The sequence below is a fragment of the Cajanus cajan genome, chromosome 11, assembly GCF_000230855.2.
Source record: "Cajanus cajan strain Asha chromosome 11, NIPB_CcT2T_4, whole genome shotgun sequence".
In the NCBI taxonomy this organism is placed as follows: domain Eukaryota; kingdom Viridiplantae; phylum Streptophyta; class Magnoliopsida; order Fabales; family Fabaceae; genus Cajanus; species Cajanus cajan.
The window spans coordinates 27993614-28016997 of NC_138527.1; the positions used below are offsets into that span (position 1 = coordinate 27993614).

A 23384-nucleotide genomic window follows, 5' to 3' on the forward strand; every position below is an offset into this window, starting at 1 on the left:
GAAATTTTTTTTCTACTAGTAATAAATAAGAGAGTATAAATAAAAATAAAAAATATATACCCATCAAATTACTTCATATTACAAATTTTGGGTCCGAATCTAACTGTAATAGACCATCCATAAGTCCTAACGAAGGATTTTTTTTTGTCTCGAAATTTTGCATCTAATAGCATATTTTTTGGGGTTCCAAATACTAATAGCATAAATGTTTGAACCTATAAAAACAGACCAACATAAGGTACGCATAAGCAGTAAAGGCCCATGCCTGAATAAGCACTAAAACAGGCCTCGTTTAGCTTCAGGTCCATTCTAAGGCCCACGTCGAAATGAAAATCAAAGCCCAAGGCCCAAATCCACCCTCTCATTTCGCCCAGAGAGAGCGAAACAGAGAAACCACGCCCTGCTTGTGCAGTAGCAGTTCATCGAAAATGCAAGCGTTTCGACGAATCACGACAGCGACCATCTCTACGGCGAAGCAATTCAACGCTCTACCATCCGTCGCCGCCGCGAAACCTCATTTCGCTCCGTCCGGCGACGGCGAAGTTCCGGCGACGAGACGGCGGTGGTCGAGCCGCCAGTCCCGGAGCGGCGAGGACGAGTGGAACGAGGCGTGGGAATCGGCGTGGCTGCCGGACGACCTGACGCCGAAGGCGCGAGCACCGTGGGAGAGCGACGTCAACTTCCCTTCCTCCTCCTCCGCCGCTGACGCTGATGCCGCCGCCGACGAAGAGACGAAGGCGTTCGTGGCGGAGATGAACGAGAATTGGAACGAGCGGCGGAAAGGATCGAAGGAGAAGGAGGAGAAAAAGGAGGAGACCGGCGCGCTTTACAGTGTGGAGAATATGAAGAAGGATTACCGGCTGAAGAAGCAGAGGATGCACGCCGGATTGTGGATGAAGGAGATTGAGAAGCTTGAGGAGGCGAAATTGGGAGATTCTGACGTTGCTGCTGGTGACGACATTCAGAGATTGCTTGATAGTTGCTCCGAGTATACCTCTCTCTCTCTCTCTATCTTAAATTGGATTATGTTTCTTTAGCTGTAGCTTGATCGTGTTAATGGAGTTTGTGGTTCTTAATTTATTATTCATTTAAGTTCCTAATACATATATCTCATGAAGCATTGTGATTATAAGGCATCTTTTATAGTCTTAAACCCTAAAACATTACTCCTAAACCCTAACCATCTCTTTTGTAAGAGTAAATAATGTGTGCAATTTTACACTATGATTCATGAGAAACTTGTTGAGTATTACAATAACTATCTTAAAATTCGTACCAGCTATAATTTCTGATTGATAGATACAAGACTATATCACTATATAAATTATTTATGGTGCATAAAATTGGAGTTTTCCATCTAGAGTGTACAACTTGGGACTATTTCTGGACCTTGAAAATTTGTAATGAATTTTGCTGTGTGATGAACCTAATCGATCCTCTGTTGTGTGACCTACTCTCGCAATAGCTTGGGCTTTAGGTTAAGGCTTGGGAATTCATGATTGGTTTTATGTATCTAGCATGTCCTTCTAGCATACAAAATTAAACTTGAACTGTGGGCAGGGCCAATGCATAGACATACGCTGCCTTGTGTTGAAATTCAACTTAAAAAAATGGAGTAGCTGGGATTGAACTTCTGACTAGTTGGTTGTAGAAATATCTAATATGCGATGTCAATGACTCAATTAGCAAATCTCTTAGTAGCTTAAGCTTTATGGTGAAAGTTCAGGATTGGTTTTCTATCTCTAATATGTACCTACCTTTTCCTTCAAACGCCAACAATATTGCATTACGTTTGAGAGTTGTTGACAAAAGGTAGCGAATGACAATGTATGAAGTACTGCTGTTTAATTTGTGGGGGAATGGTAGATGTATTTTCTTTCACTTTAGAATTCTCCTCTTTGGATAGGGCTGGGTATTAGTTGGTGATTATTTATTTGATTTTCTTTCAAATTTTTATGTTTGTCTCTTATTTTGTTTTGCAAACACCAAGGTTGATGTGGGTTCATGCTATGTTATATACACTAGTGATTTTTCAGGTCTCTTGTATCTGTGTTTTTCTGTGCACATTAATGTCTCACAGCATCATAGATCAAAGTTGTGGCCTTTTAATCTTCAATTTTATCAAATGTCACACATTGGATGCTAATGTATTTTGTATTTATATGCTACTGCAGCATTTTTGACTCTGGCAATAATGATCTCAACAATGCACAAGTTCAAACTTCTGAGTTCAAAAATATGCCTGATGGATGGGAAACAATATCAAAAAATCAAGAAGGAAATGTATGGGAGATGTCCCAGAGAGAAGAAGATATACTTCTCCAGGAATTTGAACGACGTATTGCCTATAGCAAGTTTCAGGTGTGCATAAAAATAATAGATTGGCATGTTGCTTTAAAATGTTTTTCTAATCCCAATATAAAGCATTGGTGTTGCTTTTGGGAATCATTTAGTGTAATGTAAGATATCTTAGTGTTTCTTCCGAAATTTTACTCTTCTTTTCATTCACAACTTTAAAACTTGTGTGCAGATTGCTAGTTTTATCAAGACTCACATATTTAGCCGGAGGAGGCCAATTGATGGCTGGAAATATATGATAGAGGTGGTGGGACCAAATGCTAAGAGAGGGAAGGGTAGTGTATCTAGAGTACCAAGTCTATCTGATCCCTCTACCCAACCATTCAAGGAGGAGAAAAGTTCAGTTGATAAGACTTATCTTCCTCAGAGAAGGTAGCTTGGTCATATTGTGTCGTGTAATCTCTTTTATTGTGCAGAGGTCATTGATTCAAAAAATGGTGAATGAAGGACAGTTGCTGATCCTTTACTGAAGGCAGATGCTCTCCATGGAAATCTTGGTTAAGGTTCAAAAAAACCCTGCATTAAGTTTAAAAGCTAGTGGCAATATGACCCAGGATGAATGTGATACTAATTACCAATTAGTGGTGTAAGGGCGAAAGGATTTTTCTATTTTGCCATATTAAATGTTACTCCAAATATGGAGCAATTAAACGCAGGCATTTAGGACTAAAACAGAAGGATGTACTCAAAAATGTTAAATAGGGTTTCACAATTTTTATAGGTATTTAATATCTGTAGCAGTATTTTTATTGTCCAAATTACACGAAAAATGCACCGGCGATTTATCCAGGATTGTTAATGCATCAAAGTAGAAACATGGCGTACAATACATTCATTGAACTTGTAGAACTAGTAAAGCATTGATGCCCTCTGTGCCTACTAAAGCATTGTAAACAATTAATCCCATTAGACAGATGGGTCTAGAATCTAGATAGTATCAAAAGAAACGCTCATTGTATACTTGACACCTTCTTTTAATGTTTATTAGGTAAAATTTTATGGTAGTCTTAGCCATAAAATTGGAGTCAATGTGCAATCAATGCAAATTCATCTTTGTTATCTGTTGCTAGATAACTCAGACTATTTGCATTTAGGTTAGGTCATTCAGTCAGGGTTCTTAACAGGAAAAGTTTGATCTGTTTAGTGATGCTTATGTTTGGGAGAAGAAATTGGCAATGGAATGCTTGGTGGAAGTGTGCGTAAGAGCTGGAACCTATTCTAAATCAGAGATATACACATTTATATCCAAGGCACTAGAATCGAAAGTTGTTCTAGTGCCTTGGATATACATGTGCATGTGTGTCAAAAGTTCGAGGGGCCCTTTGTCGAAATGAAACTCCGCCATTGTTTACATATCCAAACATTTCATTTACTTCTATTGTTCTACCTCTTTTCGCCGATCCAAATAGACTTTAAAGACAAAAGGAAATCCTGATGAATAGAAAATCAGATTCAACTTTACTTTATATCTTAAAGTAAAACCTTCGTTATGAATCCCTATGAAGTTACATCTCTGCATCTGGCAGATTTACATTATACCAGACTTTGTGTCTAATAGCGAGAAAACAACTTAATCTTTAGATTATATTATTATATGTTGGTTAGGTAGTGAGTGGAACGATATATTCAAATACATTCACTGTCAAGTCTTTGGCTCTGGCTCGCGTATGAAAATCGGGACCTTGTATTCACGCGAGAGCATTGCACAATTATTGTCCTAGATTTCTATTAGTCTTCAATAAAAATCGAATATATATGCAAAATTTCTGTCAAATTAAGGTCTGAAAAAAAAAGTCATCGTGGTTTATATCTATTTACTTGAAGTTGTGATTGCTCATTTGCTCCTGACTTTGGTCATCACTAAGATGAAAACAAGCTAAAATTGACACGATTTCTCTCATTCCCCATCATTTTCTCCCACTTTATCTTCCTCCTTATATCTTTATAGTCGGGCTAACTTGATGAAATGTCTCAACCTGAACTAAACATATATATATCTATAGTCACTAAATTCATAAGTCATACACTTAAATAACTATTAATGCATTGTCATGGTGATACTACAGAGAAAAGTTTAAGGGTTAACAGAGTTAATATATATAATCATCATCAAAGATCATATGATTTCCATTCCTCCTTCCTCTAGCTTCTCTGTCGGCCTGCATATCAACAATCTATAAGTATTTTTTATGATTAAAATAAGTATAGTTGCATATATTATCATGTTTAAATAGCATTAATAAAAAGGGCTACTTCCTATAAGTTCAGGGCATGGATTTACAACTAAAATCTTCAATGTGATTCTTGGTTTTGTATTTTATGTGTCAGTAAATACATCGGGCAGAGGGTTTTTCCCTCTAGCAATTCACAATACAATCACAATCAAATTAGTTACAATTTTTATTTTAGAGTAGTTTTCAAATCCAGGCATTGCTATAAGTTATAATAAGAAATAAAAGCCCAATTGTGTAATATATGCCGAATAATGAGATAAATCTCCCAATTCTTCGTAAGGGTCAGAACAGTTATACCAAATACCAATCTTGTTTTGGTTTTCTTCCTAGGAACTATAATATACCAAAAAGCTTTTTCAAATTCTTATTTTTAAGATCACTAATTCATAATTAAATGCATGAGATATATAACTTAAATTATCCAAGGTTTGTGGGAAAAACAAATGAAGTGAGATGAACTCTAAAACTATAAATACTTTTCACTTGAAAATTTGGATAACGTGTACCTTGGTTATGAGTCTTTCAAATGCTTCTGTTCCATGCTCTTCCATGTATCTCTCAGCAGCAGTAAGGACATCATCCTGCTTACTAAATATGTTCTTCCGTGGAACATACCACATTTGAGAAGCTCCCGGCAATGGGATTTGCGGCATTTGTGGATTCATATAGAATGGTCTAACGTAGTGCCTATAAACATGTGCTGCCCCATTAAAGTTTGGAAGAACCAGCCAGCAGCTTAGGATCAACTTAGCATAAGGCCATATGGCAAGCCTGAAATTTGTAACACAATCACATGGAAACTTCTTAAAACTTTTCTTGCCAACCATAGAACATGTGACAATTTCTTGAAAGACAAAAGTTACAAGCTAACTAAAAAGACTTCTGTAACACACTCATAAATAAGTAAAACTCATGATTATTACTTTAAATTTGACTTGTTTAATTTTAAATAAAATAACAATACTAATTTTTCACAAACCAAAATTAAAAATTGAAGCGCTTGATTTTACTCTATCGCAATATCCCATCATACCCTTATTATCATCATTCATCAGTTTTATTTCTACTCATCAATAGTGCAAAAAAATTGACACTACCCCCTTTATCTTAAAATGACGGCAGTTTCTGATATATATTAAGAACAACACTGAATATATTATCTTTAAATATAACTTTATTAAAATAACTTCACTTTATCAATTCATGTATTACTTTTAATTGTGGTAGTTAAAGAATTTATGAGTGACAAATTAGGGAAAAAGAATAATATTACATCGAAAATCAAGAACATCAATCTTTTTAAGATTTTTTTCAAATGTTAAAACTGCAGCCAATTTAGATTAGAAGAGGTAATAATTAATCAGAAATCATCATGGATATAATTATTGAAGTGGTTATTGTAAAAGTGAGTAAATTACAAATTTATCAAAATGACATACTAATTTGTGAATGGGTGATACTCCCTCCTTACAATGACTATAGTTTAAGATTTTTATATACAAATTAAAAACAAAAATATCTGTATCACTTTTTATACAATTTTACTAAAATTTGTCTCACTCTCTCGATCAATACATTACATTTAATTGTAATTAATGAATAATTTATAAAAGTACAAATTAAATAAATAATAATATTACATTGAAAAATAAAAAAGTAAGTTGTTTAGAGACATTTTTCAAATACTAAAAATGTATTCAAAGAGTGAGAAATAAAAACCCTTCACAATCTTAGTGCATACACTATTTACTCTACTGACATCCAAACAATGTACCCAAAAACAAATTGCATACTGAAGTCCTGTATAATCTGCATTACTTGACCACCAATATATAGCATCCAATAATGTCCAGATTCAATGGTTAACTTACACTTCAAGAACTTTAGCAAATGTGAGCTCGAAGAGTGTGATCATAGAATAGAGAACCCAATAAGTGAGCCATTGTTGATCATCAGTAGTAGACCTGCTCTCTATGGCCTTGATTGAAGCATATCTGTCACAAAGACCAAAGGGTACCCCCACAAACCAAAATCTCAGATACACATTGCTCCACTAAGTAACATTCAGAAAACAAAAGACATACTTACAAAGGGTAAACGAGGGTGACCAAGGGCCTGCATAAAAAGTTAAAAACAACACACAGATCAAAATGATTCAATGCAACATACACAACATAGTTAAAAACAAAATAAAATCTGAATCTACATCACATGGTGGCACCAATGCTTAGAGATACAACAGAAAAGAAGCATACAGAGCAAGAACATCGAAGTTCTTAGCGACCACTTGGAGAAAATTGTTGCCAGAAGCACCCATATGTTGCAATGCTGTTTTGTTTTCTTCTCCTTTTCAGAAAGAGGGTTAATAAAGAGAGACAATGGAAAACAGAGAAACTAGAAAAGGAGGGACGCTAAAAAGTAACAAAGGAAATCAAAGTAAGTTGACAAACGACTCCTTAACATAAACCTTATCTTATTATTATTTTTTTTTAAATTAAATGTGTTTTTAATTCATAAACTTTTTGTCAATTTTTATTTTTGTCTCTCATCAAATTTTTTACTAGTTTTAATCCTTAAATTTATATAGATTTTCACTTTTAATTTTTAAACTTTTTCTATTATTAATATTTTGATCCCTGAATTAAAGAACTTTTGTTCATAGAGAAAATTTCTGGAAATCAAAACTAAATAAATTTTGTTGAGAGATTAAAAATAAAAATTACCAAAATTTTAATATTAAAAATAAATTTAATGTTTTTTTTAATCATATTAATTATTCTATAAATTCAAAAAAAAAAATAGTGTATTAGTTCATATAATCACAAATTATTTTAATTGTGGATCATAAGTTATGCATGATTCTTTCAACTTAATTAGTATTCTCACATTTGAATTCTAAGGTACAATTGTGATTAAATAAGAACTTTATCGCTCACTCAATCAAGATTCCTCGTAAAGAATAGACATGTGAATTTGTGCTCTTCATAAAAGAAAATGAAACGTATTAATTTTTACAAAAAAATTATTTCAAAATTACATTAAAATAATATTTTTTAATTACAGTAATTGATAGTGTAAAAAATTTATATTAAACATATAAATTCAAATCCTTATTTTTTTTTCAGACACTTTTCTTTCTTTTTTTATTGTACAGTTTTACAAAAAAAAAATATATGAATTTTATTTTCTGTCAAAAAAAGATTTATGAGAAAATGTAAATGTATTTAAGCACGACAACAGAGGCACCGAAATGTGATGTTTGTTTGGTTATCACTGCCAGCTGTCATCCACTCATCTCTTTCAAATTAATTAAATTAAATTAAATATATAAATCATTTTAGCATTTCGAAATACAATAACAACAATGCCTTCTAATTTATCTTCTCAATAAAATTTCCATGAATTACGCCCATAGATTTATGATATACTATATGCTTTCATTCTTCATAGTTCTAAGTAATTACTAATTACAACGTTTTAGTATGAGTATTAAATAAATGATAATTTTGGTATCATAATTATCGTATAAATAATGTTTTAATTTTAATATAATATTAATTATTTTTATTTTATACGCTTAATGATGCAATATTATTTTTTAAAAAATATTATTGTGTTGTATTGTTTTTAGGAGAAAAAAATTAATACTAAAGTTGATATTAAAAAATACTATATTAATTTTATGATTTTTTATCTATTTAATATTTTTTCTTTGTTTTATATAAAAAAAATAGCACCACATTCATTACGGATAAATTAATAAATTATTATTCTTTCAATGCATTATATAATAAATAAATTAGAAGTTTATTTTAGTCTTTTATTCATAAGAATTAATGTATCTTTTATATTAATTATTTTATACAAAAAAACACCTGTAATGATGAGTTACTTATCAAACTTTATTATTCTCTCTGTTACTAATTATATAAAATTAAAAAAAAATTGATTTCACATATTAACTACATTATTCATAAATTGTCTTTATTATTCTCTTTGTTCATAAATTATAAGAAGTCATATAATTGTATTAAATTTTAATAATTTCATAATAATTTTCATAAATTATTCTTATTAACTACATTAAGAGTGTGTTTAACAAGTCATTTCAGAAACTTATAAGTTTTTTTTAACTAGTTTATAACAATTATAAAAATCGAATCAAATCGATTGCTTTGACTAATCGAACTGGTAACCTATCTAATAAACACTAAAAATCGGGGCACTTGAGAATCGATGCAAACCAATCAAGAACAAGACGAATCAGATCAAAACTGGTGAAAATCAGTTGTAACCGATGTAACAAAATTGGTATGAACCGTTCCAATTCAAAAACATCCTTTTTAATTTTAATTTTTTAATATAAATTTTATTAAAAAAATAATATTAAATATATATTATAAATAGGAAAGAATCATTTATGTAATTTTTAATTTTTTATATCTTGAAATTTTATAATTTAAAATATATTAATTTAATATTTATAACTTGAGATGTAAACTTGTTACTGGATATTGTTATATTTTATTAAAATTGAACTTAAATATTGTATTATATTTGGTTTATAGTTTTATGTATACATTGAGGGTTAAGAAACTATAAATAATTTTATTTTAATTTTAGCATTATAGAATTATAATATTATATATAATATTATTTCACATTAATAATAATAATAATTAATTATTATTATTAATATTAATATCAATTTAACCATGGTTGAACTATTTGAATTTTGAATTAATATTTAAACCAATTCAATGATCAGACTAGTTTTAAAAATAATGGTTTATCGGTTTGTGTAACCAAAATAAACTAGTTTGGTACATGAGATTAATCTTCAATTTCTTGATTGTTCATGTGTGTTTGAAAGAGAAATTCTAATTGTGGGTTGTATGTGAATTTGTGTTTCGCTTCGTATATGCTTTTATGGGTGATAATTGTGTTATATGCGTGACGAAATTGACTTGAATCCAATTAATTATGAATCTATGAATGTTTATAGTTCTTATGTGAACCCTTAACAATGAACAATTTCGACATTTGATATGTCGAATATTTTTTACTTTCTTGGGAATATTAAATTGGAAATCCTAGTTTCTTATATTTTTGGTAGCTATTTAAAAAAATCATCGAGGTTGAAAACCATTTTTATCTAACTTTCCCACAAAAATATTTTTATATGAGGTTGGGAATTCAACTTTTTTGAGTTACGAAAAAGAATTTATATATAAAAGACCATAGTATACATCTATTTTTAAAATAGGATATATATATATATATATATATATATATATATATATATAGTTGGAATTCATCTTTTCAAAGTATTTCTCTCCTTTTATTTATCTTTCTCCCTCTCTGCTTCTCCCCCCTCTCTCTCCCTCTCATATATTTATATATGTCTCTCTCTTTCTATCTTTCTTGTATCTCATTATTTCTTGATCTTATTAATTTTAATGATATTATTAAAGTCTGTTTTGTTTATACAGTTTAATAATAATTGTTCACATTATTTATTTATTTTTTTAATGAAATGAAATAATATATTTTTATCCTTCTTAATTATAAGGTAGAATTTTTATTTGTTTATTTTTTTGTTGAATTGTGTATTTAAATAATTTTAATTATAAGTTCTAAACTTTTTAAAATAGTTTAATGTCATATTTGTAATAAGATTTGAATAAATAAATATATATAATGAGGTTATTTTAATAAAGAATATTTTTGTAAACAATATTTAATAGCCAATAATATATTATTGTCACCATACATGAAAATTTTTAATTCATGAGAATCCTATATGAATATTCCTAGCAAATTTTACAAGTAATCAAACAGATTTTAGCTATCCTAATGATTTCCAATTTTTGTAATTCTCAATAATCATGATTTCTAAGTATAAAAAAACTTATCCCCTAACAAACAGTCCTTAAAGTATAGAGCAAAATGAAAAGTAATAGAATTGGTGATGTTTTGGTATTAAGATGTTTATTTGGTGTAATTGATGGTATAATTATGTAGAATTAGGTTTTAATCATGATTTTTACTAACTGGAATGCAAGGTTTGGGTTTTCGGGAAACTTGTGTGATTTCACACTTGCTGCAATTTCTCTTGAAATTGGTTTGGCATTAGGAAGCATGAAGGGTCATTGGGCCAAGGAGCAACATAGAGCATAGGCTATTTTCTATACCTTATACATCGGTCATGGGGTAGTCCATGTTGTCCATGGGAGCTCTAAGGGGCTCCTTGGTGCAAATTTTTCAAGCTAGAATGTAGTCACATTGAGCAAGAGACTTAAAAAGAGAAATGTGTGCTCTCTATGTGACTTGTGCCAAGTGTAGAGGACTCGTCGCTGAGCACTACCCTACATGTGAATAAGTACTTATATTATATATGCGATGATGTTTTTGGAGGTACCTAATTAAGTGAATGATTTTTGTTAATTGAGGAATATAGTATGATGTTTAAGTGATGAATTATATAAATAGTTAAAAGTAAATCTTGATTTTATGCTTATCTCTTAAGGTTGGTTAACAATGATGTATGATGTGTTCATGTGTGAATTATGTGATGGTCATGCGACATGAAGTGTATGTCAAGGCTTAGCTAGGATAACGTCTAGTTGTGTTTGTGTAACAGTGATGTGAAAAGATATATGATGTGACTTGAATCTTGTATGACATTCACCATAAACATAATGATTTTATGAAAAGGTGTGACACGAAATACAATGTCAAAGAAGATGCCCCTTGTGTAAGTTTCAAGATTCAACACCTTGGAGACAACTAGGTTTGAGAGTTCTAATTTTGCTCATTTATACGCAGAGCGTGTAACTTGCGCAACACTGTTGTCCCAACACGCTCTAGACTATCTCCTTCAAGTATAGAGTATTATGATGAATTGTCCCAACATGTTCTCTTAGACTATTCCATGCGTGCCTTCTGACAGAGTTAAAGTGTTTTACTAGTGTCACTTGCATGTAGACTAATAAAATATGTGTCCTTAACATTTGTCTGAATCCTGTGCTTGTTTAAGATAAATAAAACTCTAATTCGAAATCTTATTTAAGATAAACTAGTTCAATATATATATCACTTGGATCATCGATTTATTAATTTTTAATTTTGTGTTTGATACAATGGATATGAAGTTAAGATCGAGTTAATGATATTTTTTTTTTAAAAAAGTTTTGCTTATATTTAAGAAATATTAAATATTTGTATTCTATTGACTTTTTTTTTTTTTTACTTTTCATTTTATTTTCAAATATATTTTCCAGTTTATTTCACATTTCATTTATCTTCATAATAATAATAATAATTATTATTATTATTAATTATTTTAAAAATAAATTGGCCCTATTGACTGTGAATCTTAGATCCACCACAAAAAGTGGATGAAAAACTAAAACCCAAAACTCCATTTCAGTAACTAAAAACTTGTATAACCCTTTTTATACCATTTTTTTTATAGATAACTAAATCAATCAAATAAATAAGTAAATATGTTTGCGATAACCGACTGTTCAAGAGTTGATTAAAAATGTATGATACCACATTTTACCCTTTCTAATATGGGGACAAAATGGGTTTGATCAAATTGTTCAACCTATTTAATCCGTTTTTTTTTTTTCTTTTTGGGGACCCATCATAAACACCATGCTTAATTTATCAGAAAAATAAGTTAGAGTAGGTCAGGGCAAATCACCAGACAATTTTTTTTTAATTTTAATTATTTTATTTTATGTTTATTATATATATATATATATATATATATATATATATATATATATATATATATATATATATATTATCATTAGATAGAATTATTAGTTATTACAATAGAGGACAAACTCCTATAAGGGTTCAACCCCAAAGTAACACATTTGATTGGCCGAAGCCCATAGAATTAGGCAAACCCCTATTCATCGTGGCCCACTTCAATTGATGCACACCTACTCAGATAAAAAATTCCTAACAAAAAGCATTTACACTCATAATTGAGATTTCATAATATTTTCTTGTTAGCTTTTGTTTGTATCTCAAGGGATTATTAATGGGAATCTAATTTGTTTAACTGGAAAAATTTTGAGATATCATTATAAATAAGTTACTGGCAAAGTCATATTAATAAATAAAAATCCTTATTCATTGTTATTCATTCACTTAATTAATTTTGTTTGAAATATATCATTAAATTTAAAATAAATTATTAAAATAATAAATAAAATAGAAACTATGAAATAAGTTATACATATATACTTATATATATACACGTCAATGTATATAATATAAATTAAATTATATATATAAGTATTTAATTTTATAATAATTATATTTTATTTAATCATACATTTTTAATATAAATATATTTATTTTTACAAAAATATATTTAATATACATATTTTAGTATTGTATTAATTTAATATAATAAGTAATACTTCATCATAAAACACTAGTTTTTAGTGACACTTATTATATCACTATAGGGTGTGTATCACTATATATATGACAATTTTTTTTTGTAGTGGAGGTGTGATAAAGGCAATAGTTCTCTACTTGGATGACACCGAGTGTAGATTTTGTGGTGTCAAACGTGGGATAGGTAGATACTCTCTACCTAAATAATGTCAGGCGTGGGTTTTACGATGTTAGACCTAGTAGACTCAGAGATTCCTTATCTCATCAACATTGGGCGTAGTGGTATGGTGTTTAGCATGGGTGAGCTAGAAATTTTATGCCTCACTAAACGCAGGTTGAATTGTGCTCGACTTGGTTCTATTGAAGAAAAATTATAACTTAGTTGATTTTTAAAGGTTGAACCTTAATGATGGATACCTTATATGTTTGATGATTTAATATGGATCATTATGTATTGATTTTGATTGATATATTTTGGTGCCTAAGTTGATTATAGTTGAAGATTTTATGAAGTGGAGTGTTTGTTGATAAGATGAGTTGTATTTGCTGAAATAAGTTGTGTCGTGAAATACTTGAAGCATGTAGTTGTGTTGTGTTAATTGACTTGAGACCAGAAGAGAGGTGTTGTTTTAAAAAGGTGAATATCCCATTGTGAGAATATGATGTTGTGGTGTTCTAAGAGCATAATTGTTGAAAATCCTTCTTGAGTATAATTGTCTCTTGAAGTGAAGTGTTGAGTTTTCTCTAAGTCCTTAGCTGATATTGTAAGGGGGTAAGGTTGAGGCATATTGGTTTAGAAGTGACCAACTAAGTAAGGTATTAGATCTGTGGTCAAAATTTCTAACTAAGTACTAAAAAGGTATAATATTTGAAGGGTGACCAACAAACTATTTCCATATAAACTTAATTATGCATGTTAAGATCGTGGTAGATTCACACTCAATTGACAAAAATAATAGACTTTCCTAGTTTAAGTGGTGAAATTCGAGAAATTATATTGTATTATAGATTTGATATCCAAATTCATTATTAATCTAGCAAACTCAAAAAGATTGTGTCGTTAAGTTAGTTGGGTCGGATCAAACCACTTAGATTGCTCACAACATTATAAGAGATCTTTTAGTTGAAATATGTGACGACGCATCATGTTGTTATGTTGATATGTTGTTAATTAAGTTGATTTTGTGTTCAAAGTTGATATGTGCTACTATGTTGTATTACTGCTTAAGTTGTTGTGTTGATTACATATATATTGTGTTGTAAAGTTGTATTCATGATAAATTTATATGGCAAGTTGGGTATTGAGCCATATTTACGATGAAATGATGTTATGTGTTTGTGGTGTTGATATGATGGGGTGATGATTTAGTTGTACTTTATGTGGCAAGTTGGGCATTGAGCCATATTTACGATGAAATGATGTTATGTGTTTGTGGTGTTGATATGATGGGGTAATGATTTAGTTGTATTTTTTCTATTGTATGTTACCTTGTTATCTTTAAGCACTCCCTTGTATTCTTTGTTATTGGACTGTGATAATCATATTTATATGATAGTAGAGCAAGATTAGACTAGGGGATTTGTTGGTGGAGTGTCATGAGGAGATAACACTTCTTTGGTTGGAGGCTACTTGTTATAGCTTGTATAGAGTAATTGGTTGATCGACAACCTAAGTTTATATGTTTTCAGTCCGAATTACTTATATATGTATATGTATAAGTTTTAGTTATAGTTCCATAGAGAAATTTATACTTATGATTTTCAGTTGTTAAGTTTTATACATATATCCATATATTGTTGCATATATATCAAAGGACTATTTGCATGAAAAATCCTAGATAATTATATATATTTTTTCGCTATTTAGATTGATGAATTGTAAAGTATAAGAACCTATCAGGTCGTTATAATTATTAAAATATTTTATTAGTATCATCAATTAAATAATACCTTAAAGTATAACATATTTAAATTTTATTAAAGAAAAAATGTTTATTTTAACACAAGAATAGATGGTGGTGTAATATTTAAATATTTAATAGAATGTTAGTATGAAATGGTGTCTTGATAATAATATATTTTTTTGTGACAGAAGTTAACAAAAAATTTAAAAATAAATAAAATATTATATATTAAAATCTGTTGATATATAATACTTTAATTTTTAACATTAAAAAAAAAAAAGAATAATGTAATATTCATATATCTTAATTAGGAGAGAGAATTACAATTTACTCGAAAATAAAACTTGAATATGGGGTTAAGGCTATTGCCTTCTTAGCCATGATTCAACCATGGCTTTTGTTATTGACCGTGCACTAAATAAGAGTTTATTAAGTTTTTAAATATGTACTTTTAAGAAAAATAAAAAAAAGTTTTAAAATTAAAATCAGTTTATGTATCAACTAAGTTATAGAAGCTATTTGATATTAGCTTCTACAAAATAGGTTTTCTTTTAACTCATATAGAAGTCTATTTAATTCTTTTTTCTTATTTTCTTCTCTTAGAAATATTTACAAGGAACTTTTCCAAACAAATCCTAGTATTTTGTTATAAGGGTTTTATGTAAACTTTTTCTAGAAATACTTATAAAAGAAAAAGAAAATAAAATAAACTTTTTTATAAACTAAAATTAACTTATACATAAATTAAAAATATATAATTTTAGAGAAGTTAATAAAATAGAGTTTCTATAAATTAACTTATGTTTAAATTAATTTTAGCTTATAAAGATTTTTTTATTTTTCTTTTATATATTTCTCTTGTAGAAACCCTTTTAAAAAAATTATTAAAAAGAAAAAAAACCCTAAGTATTGTTACTTTGTTGATTCAAATATTTACTTAAGCATCATAATGCCTTTATAAGTATCCTTCACTATTGTTGTGGATTGCTCCGTGGCTGAATTCATTACTCTTGACTCAAAAATCCCGTTCATCAATGGTTGCTATTATTTTTTTCATGTGTCAATAATGAAAATATCCTCAAATGTCCAAGATTATATTTGTATAGTTTTTTCTTCAATAATTTTATTCAAAAACACGACCCAACACTAAATATGAATTTTTCTTTTAACAGATATTCGAAACCTTAATTTGTTATGATATGTGAGACTAATCCCTTGCCAGACCAAGTTCATTAGTAAGAATAATTGCTTTTAAAACGAAAAAAATTCTAAGTCCAATTAACATTCTTAAAAGATACCACTACATAATATTATTAATAGATCAGAACCTTGTAAAGTCAATTTTAAGAATTTTATGCCTGTCGCACATACTTCAATATTTAAATGAAATCATAACAACTTTATTCACGCTTCAAACTAAAAGAGGATCTGCAAATAGAACAATATATATTCCATAACAGATGTTTCATATTTTTTTTTATTCATCTCTGCATCATATTATTTATTATATTTATCAATGATAAATAAATTAATACATTAAAAAATAATTTTATACAGTGAATTGTATAAATTATGATACGTATATTATTACCTTTTCGAAATTAAATTATGAAAAGTCATTAATGGATCTTTTTTCATCTTAGAAACTTCATCCCGTTCTGCTAGCTTTCTATATATTCCAAGGATGAAACTAGATGGATGGATATAATAACTTGTTCTTGATAGATAAATAAATAAATAAACAAGTAAAAACTACAACAGTTGTGTACTGTTATACCACTCATGAATCTTTTACCCTTTTTTTTTTTTTTCGTTTTAATCTCTTTCTTTATTTTATTTATGTAACTTTTACTTTTTGGTGGACTCTCATCGTAACATGGTTTACTTAACAAGGTAACATGTCTGCCCTACCTACCTAAGTATTTCGCCATGCACTGCTTACTAATGCATATATGCATGGACGACGTTCACATTCAACAAGGACTTACAAAACAAGTACTTATAGCTGATGACTTAGCCATAAAGAAATTTTAACAAGAACCAAACGCAAGACTTTTGTATCCATCTACACTATATTTGATCCAATTAATTGAGACCTTGGCAAAATTATTTATAGCACATTACATCCTTTTCTATCAGTGCAGGACCACTGTTATTTTTAATAATCATTTAAGGTTTTTATATAGACAACTAAAAAATGTTATAATTATTTTTGTTCTTCAATAAAATAGTTTTAAAGTCTCCTCTCTCTCTCTATATATATATATATACACTAAATTTTACTTAATTATTGTTCTTGATAAATAAATGCATATTAGTTGAAAATATGTTAATTAATTAAAAGTTAAGTAAGAAATTAGAGTATAATTGAAAAAAAATAATGTTTTCTTGAATTTTGAAAACAACGAATAAATATAGATAAATATCTTATAAAAACCCAAAAATAGAGAGAATATTAAATTAAACCTCTCCCTCTTTTATTTTGATTAAAATATACATTTTCATCTCTTGAGGATGAATATAAGTTACACTTAAATCATTTTCAATATAAACAATAATTATGAATGTGTCTCTCAAGAAAGTTTTATCTTTTTCTATAAATTTTACTATAACCAACAAATAATTTTGAACATTTGTTATTGATTTTAATATTTTAGAAGGTAGAATAGAATTTCAAATACTTTCTAGGTTAAATTATTTATTTGATTTTTTTATTTAATTAGTTCAATTTGGTACTTTTGTTATTGAAAAATTCAATTTGGTTCCTTAACTTTAAAAATGATGCAATGTCACATTTTTTTATTTAATTATCAAATTGGGACTAATCGTATTAATTCTTTGTACACATGACACAATAAAATACTGACACATATTTGTCATGCGTATAAAAGTTAATGTTGTTAGTTTTAATTAGAAAAAAAAAATATAACATTTCATAATTTTTAAAAATTAAGGAACTAAATTAAACTTTTTAATAACAAAGAGACCATACCAATTAAACAAAAAAGAGGAACCAAGATAATATATTTTTTTGTCCATAGACGTAGTCCATGCAATGTTTTAAAATTGAAAATCAATGATTAATCTGTGTTTGATTTTTTTATTTATCAAATATTATTTTAATACAGATAAGAATCAAATTTAAGAGTATCAGGTCAACTCTCATGTTCCAAGACAAATCTTACAACTACTTGGTCCAGAGGCTTGATTATAGAAATTTAGTTGTACTTTTAGTATTGTTCTTGAAATTTCATCTAAATGTTTTACTTAATTTTCCAAGATAATAAAATGGATAATAGATGTTGAAAATTTGTTATCAAAGATGTCAAGAATCATAGGGAAAGAAAAAAATCTAAATAAAAAACTATTTATATTGAAAATGGATTAATGCAACTTTTCAAGAAAAGAGAATGCATATTATCATAAAAATAAAATAATAATAATAATAAGGAAAAAACAGTGTAATTTAAGCATCTCCGAAAGAAAGTGAATGTAACTCGATCACTCAAGTATTAAATTTTATTTAATTTTAATTTTCTACAACTAAATTGATTAAGGATAAGCATTTCATTTCATTAAAACCAATGAAGGTCTAGTTTAATTGAATATGAGCAAAGTGTTAAGTTGTATGAAACTCTTTAGTTCCAAGTTTGATTTTCATAAATCAACAAAAAATATTTCATTAATGAACTTATTATATCTTTTGTTTTTTGTTTTATTTTTTTTTCTCTAACCATGTATGTAGAAGAAAAAAAAAGAAGGAAATTGCAAGTAAAGAAGAAATAATTAAAAATCATGTTTATTTTTTCCTTTCAAATTATCAACATTTAATCAAAGCGGCAGCAACAAAATATTTGAACCTTTTATTTATATATGCACATTGCGTATGTTGATGGCACAATGTCACTCTAATTAACTTGTACTATATCCTGGTTTTAACCCATACAATGCAATTAAATTAGGGAATGTCTAATGATAGAAGTATGTGAGTCCATGAATCAACATGATCATTAATCTTGTGCCTAATTAAGATGCTAGAAAGGAAAAAAAAACCTGTATTTACCCATGAAATTCTTATATAATTTTTACACTTTAATTACTTGATGGGGGCGAAATAACAAAAGTAGAATTTTCATATTTCATAATGTAAAGATGCAGTGCTGTAAATTTTTTGATGCCCAAAATATTACTATAGCAAATTAACTAGAGAGGACTCATATGGGATGAAGACCTAACTAACATTTTACTTCTGATATATAAGAAAATAGTAACGTGGGACCGATTGAAAATGATGTTCAGAAAACAAATTTAGTGCATGTAATTAGATTTGATTATTTTGGAAAATCAATTATTTAAAAATTAAAAGAAATCTCAAAAGTTGAATAAAAAAAACAACTATTTGCACTAATTAAATCAAATCATACACACATTCAGAAACCTAATTTTGGTGTAGGTAGTTTTAAAATTTTTGAGAAGAAAGAGTTGAGAATAATAGAGGCAAAGGGTGCAAAAGGAGGTGATATATATGTGATGTTTTGATAGGCTAGAGTAGAAGATTATTACTACTAATTCGTGCAACGTACTACACAAATATTAATAATCTGAGGCTATGATGCGAAGGTGGTAGCATGCATCCATTTTATATTGGAAAGAGAAAGAATGAAGGGGTTGTAAACCAGTGAGTGTATGTCAATTTTAGGCAATGGCGAACCTCACCACCTGAGTTTATGAGGTAGCTACTTCAAAAGCCTGAAGAAACTGATCAGGATTTCAGGAGTGGGCTCTTTAATCCAAAGCATCTATGATATAGATATTGGTCCCTAGCTAGCTATGTAGTACATACATAATTCACAACTGCAGCAATAAGGGATGCATCATGCATGTGACAGTGTTTGCAGTACTCACCAGAATGCAGTAGTAAAAGATCAATTTCATTCGTACCCTATTAATTTCCCCCACACCAATAATGGATTCACTTTGCTAAACCTACCCAGCTTCCTCTAAACAATTAACACTCATTTATTAATTTACTATTATGTCTCTCTATAAAGTTACAAAATTAATTCATTGCTCCATAATTAACAAAACGTTAAAGTCACACTATGTAAACAAAATCATGACAGCTGATCATAGTGCACTACCAAGCAACAAATAATCATAATACCAGATCATGAAACAACGATCTGATTCATAAACCTTTATATGGAAAAAATTAATATACGTGTATATTATATTTCTTCTCGAACCCTAACATGATCCTCAGAAAAAATTAAATCATCACACCAAAGGTCCAAAATTGCATACTGAACTCAATATACCAAAGCAATCAAACTTGCGCTTGCATCTTTTGCAAAGGGACATAACATATATAATTACGTATTTAATATATATTTTTGGAAACCATTAATTAATAGCACTAATATATATATAGTAGTAGTGATAGTAGCACTAGTAATTAATATAGTGATTAAAAGAAAAATTAAGAAGCTAGCATCAGATCATACACTTGTGATTATTTGACCTTCATGAATGTTGACTGGTGGAGTCACGTCCGTCATCTCCGCCGTGAGGTTGCCCGGCGCTGGCCGGAGACTCCGAGACGCCGTTCGCCGGAATTTGCCTATAGGCATTGAGGGCAGCAAGCATGCCTAAGTTGCTTTCACTTAGAAGTTGACCACCACCACCACCGCCACCGCCACCGCCTCCGCCGCCGCCAACCATGCCGGAACCTAGTTGACCACCTGGCATAAGGGACATCGGAGAAGCAAAATTCATGAAATGAATGCCACCCGGAGCAGACATAGCTCCTCTATACACGCCACTATTCCCAACAGAGGGAATTGCCCAAATGGGATTATCGCCGCCATTGTTGCCGCCGCCGACGCCGCCACCACCATTCATGCCTTGGTTACCGTGACCCGCCACCATCCAAAACGCCGCCGTATTGGAAGCGTGGCTCGCCGGAAGCGACCCTGTGCTCGATTGTATCAAATAGCTTCCCATTTGTGACAGCTCTTGCTCCGGCCTTCTCTTTCTCCCTAAGCCTCCATCGGAATCCGAAGCCACCGATTCAAGACCGCCGCCGCCGCCGGATTCTTCCCGGAGCTCCTGCTTCGCTTGTTGAATTACATTCACGTTGCCCATAGGGTTGAAATTCAAAATCGCGGAGATGGAAGAACTGTTCTCCAACATGCTCCTACGAGAATCCTCCATCACCATGCTCATGTTCCGGTCCCACTCCGCTCGGTTTCTCAGCTGCGCCGCGGCGGCGGCGGCAGTAGCAGCAGTAGAGGTAGAGAACGTGCTAGGGTTGAAGTAATTCCCGCGGAAATAGTGTGACGGCGCCGACATGGTGGAGCCGGAGCTGCGGAGGGAGATGTTGAGAGAGGTGAAGTTGGCGGGGATGGTGCCGGTGCCGGTGGCGGCGATGACCGCTGGCTCCGCCTGCTGGAGGAGCCATTCTATGGTCTCACCATCAGACTTGTGTCCCAGCTCACGCGTGAGCTGGAACACTCTGGCTGCGCAGGCCGCCGGCATGCGGATCCGGCGGCCTCGCCCATCAACCTTCGTGTGACGGTCCTTCGTGGAACTCCGCTTTGGCGGAGCTTTCTTCGCCTCCGCCAAGTGGAGGTTGTTATTAGTAGTAGTAGTGGTAGTAGTAACAGCAACTGTGACAACACCATCTCTTGTGGCGGTGGAACAAGGTTGTTCCGTGACGTCATCAACGTCCTTTTTCTCTAACAGCTGCAGAGGGAAATTGGGTCTGCTTCGGATCCCATTTTGATGATCAGCTTCCAATTCCATGATCTTGTTATCTCATATAACCAAGCTTCCCTATAAGCACTTTTTTTAAGGAAAAAAGAATAAATGAATTGGTGGGGTTTATTAAAAAAAAATCTCTCTTTCTTTTCTCCTATCTGGTAGCTAGCAGCTATAGTGGAAGTAGTAGTACTGCCACTAGATTTCTTTCCTTTTTTTTTTTTGCTATGTATGTTGTTGTGTGTGTAGCTAGGAGGTGAGGGTGACCCTCAAATTCTAACGCTTAGTGGGCTAGTGGGTCTCTCTTTTGTGTGAGTTGTGGAGCATGGAATTCCTTTCAGATGGGAGATTGCAGCTGAGTTGTTCTCTCTGTGGAGAGAGAGAGAGAGAGAGAGAATGAATGATAGAGGATAAGGGAGAGGAGAGGGCAAGCTTTAAGCAACAAAAATAATGAGTGGGAATTATAAGGGCTAACTCTGTAAAATTTGAAAACAGCACAGGTTTTCTCTTTCTTTTTGTTTTTTTATGAATGGAATCATATTTTTAGTCTTCACTCGTTTTATGACTCTTCTTATTTTCAACAGTCTTGAAATCAATGTGTCTATTTTTATTTTATTTTATATTCACTTTTCTCATGGTAGACTCCTTCTGCAACTTGCTGTACAATAAATGTCAAATTGAAAGTATATCATAACACTTGTGTATAACAGCATTTCATATATCGCGTTTAGTTTTTTTTAAACGTTTAAATCATTATTTCTCATTTTATTGTTATGTTAGTAAACTAATATATAAACTTTTTTTTAGACTGGAAAACTAAATATTTTTCTTCATTATTGAGAAAAAAATACAAAACAAATTAAGGTTTAACAAAAATTACACCTATAATATCAGTCAAAATAATAAAACTTAATTCTGAAAGACAAGTCTTCTATATTATAAAAAGGAAAACAAAAACTAATATAAAAATTAACCACCGAAAAAACTAATATAAAAATGAAAACATTAACTAAAAAATTAGTTTTGTCCAGCATGTTAAAATTCTTAAAATTTACTAGAAAGTGATTAATTGATATTAAAAATCAAACTTTATAAATGCTATTAGTTTATACTGGTTTTCTTCTTAGAAGTATCATGTTGAAATACTCCAGAATTATATTTTTATAATAAAAATTTTCCTATAAATTTTTTTCTCATGAAAAGTAAATTTTATCCAGGTTTATTTTTTTATTCGTGAACTTTATCTTTTAATCTATATAATCAAAAGTATTTTATTTTGATTCTTATATATACAAATTTTTATGTTTTTTAATCCATATATTCATATAAATTTATCTTTAATTATTATAAAAATAGACGACAAAAATTAAAAGGGATAAAAAAATATAAAAATTAAAATAAAATATTTTTTTTATCATAAATACAAGGTAAAATTTATGAAATTATAAAGACTAAAAGAGTAATTAAACTTTTTTTTTATCAATTTAATAATTTTTTGGGTAACCTATCAATTTAATAATTAAATTATATGACATTATTGTCAGAGACGGATCTTCTTGGTGATTGGGGGAGCCACGATTCTCTCAAATTTTTCGTAAAACTTATATATATATAATATTATATTTGTATGATTATTTTATTATCATGTATGTTTATTTTAAGTAAAAAAAATGAAGAATTCTGTTAATTTTTTAATTAATAAAAA

General features: G+C 30.1%; 3 protein-coding genes across 3 annotated transcripts; 1 reads left to right on the top strand and 2 right to left on the bottom strand.

Moving 5' to 3' along the window:
- The first annotated feature begins 273 nt into the window (after positions 1-273).
- LOC109800835 (mucin-like protein) lies at positions 274-3150 on the top strand. The gene is made up of 3 exons (XM_020361738.3): positions 274-988; positions 2175-2361; positions 2531-3150. The coding sequence occupies exons 1-3, from the start codon at positions 327-329 to the stop codon at positions 2732-2734; spliced, it is 1053 nt and encodes a 350-aa protein (XP_020217327.2). The 5' UTR covers positions 274-326; the 3' UTR covers positions 2735-3150.
- A 1170-nt stretch (positions 3151-4320) lies between these two features.
- Positions 4321-7020, bottom strand: HVA22C (HVA22 homolog C). Its single transcript, XM_020362249.3, has 5 exons — positions 6848-7020; positions 6681-6707; positions 6464-6586; positions 5099-5363; positions 4321-4517 (listed from the first exon to the last, which is right to left on the bottom strand). Exons 1-5 carry the CDS (start codon positions 6907-6909, stop codon positions 4449-4451), a joined length of 546 nt encoding a protein of 181 aa, XP_020217838.1. The 5' UTR covers positions 6910-7020; the 3' UTR covers positions 4321-4448.
- Positions 7021-20209: 13189 nt separating this feature from the next.
- LOC109801656 (transcription factor TCP15) lies at positions 20210-22157 on the bottom strand. The gene has a single exon (XM_020362776.3). It carries the CDS (start codon positions 21722-21724, stop codon positions 20444-20446), a length of 1281 nt encoding a protein of 426 aa, XP_020218365.1. The 5' UTR covers positions 21725-22157; the 3' UTR covers positions 20210-20443.
- Between the last annotated feature and the right edge of the window lie 1227 nt (positions 22158-23384).

Bases quoted from the DNA above. Each gene is read 5' to 3' on its own strand.
- LOC109800835 (XM_020361738.3), top strand. From the start codon at position 327: ATGAAAATCAAAGCCCAAGGCCCAAATCCACCCTCTCATTTCGCCCAG. The intron at 989-2,174 runs GTATACCTCTCT...ATGCTACTGCAG, and splicing joins TTGCTTGATAGTTGCTCCGA to CATTTTTGACTCTGGCAATA. The intron at 2,362-2,530 runs GTGTGCATAAAA...ACTTGTGTGCAG, and splicing joins TTGCCTATAGCAAGTTTCAG to ATTGCTAGTTTTATCAAGAC.
- HVA22C (XM_020362249.3), bottom strand. From the start codon at position 6,909: ATGGGTGCTTCTGGCAACAATTTTCTCCAAGTGGTCGCTAAGAACTTC. The intron at 6,708-6,847 runs GTATGCTTCTTT...CTTTTTATGCAG, and splicing joins AACTTCGATGTTCTTGCTCT to GCCCTTGGTCACCCTCGTTT. The intron at 4,518-5,098 runs GTACACGTTATC...GTTGATATGCAG, and splicing joins TTGAAAGACTCATAACCAAG to GCCGACAGAGAAGCTAGAGG.
- LOC109801656 (XM_020362776.3), bottom strand. From the start codon at position 21,724: ATGGAATTGGAAGCTGATCATCAAAATGGGATCCGAAGCAGACCCAAT.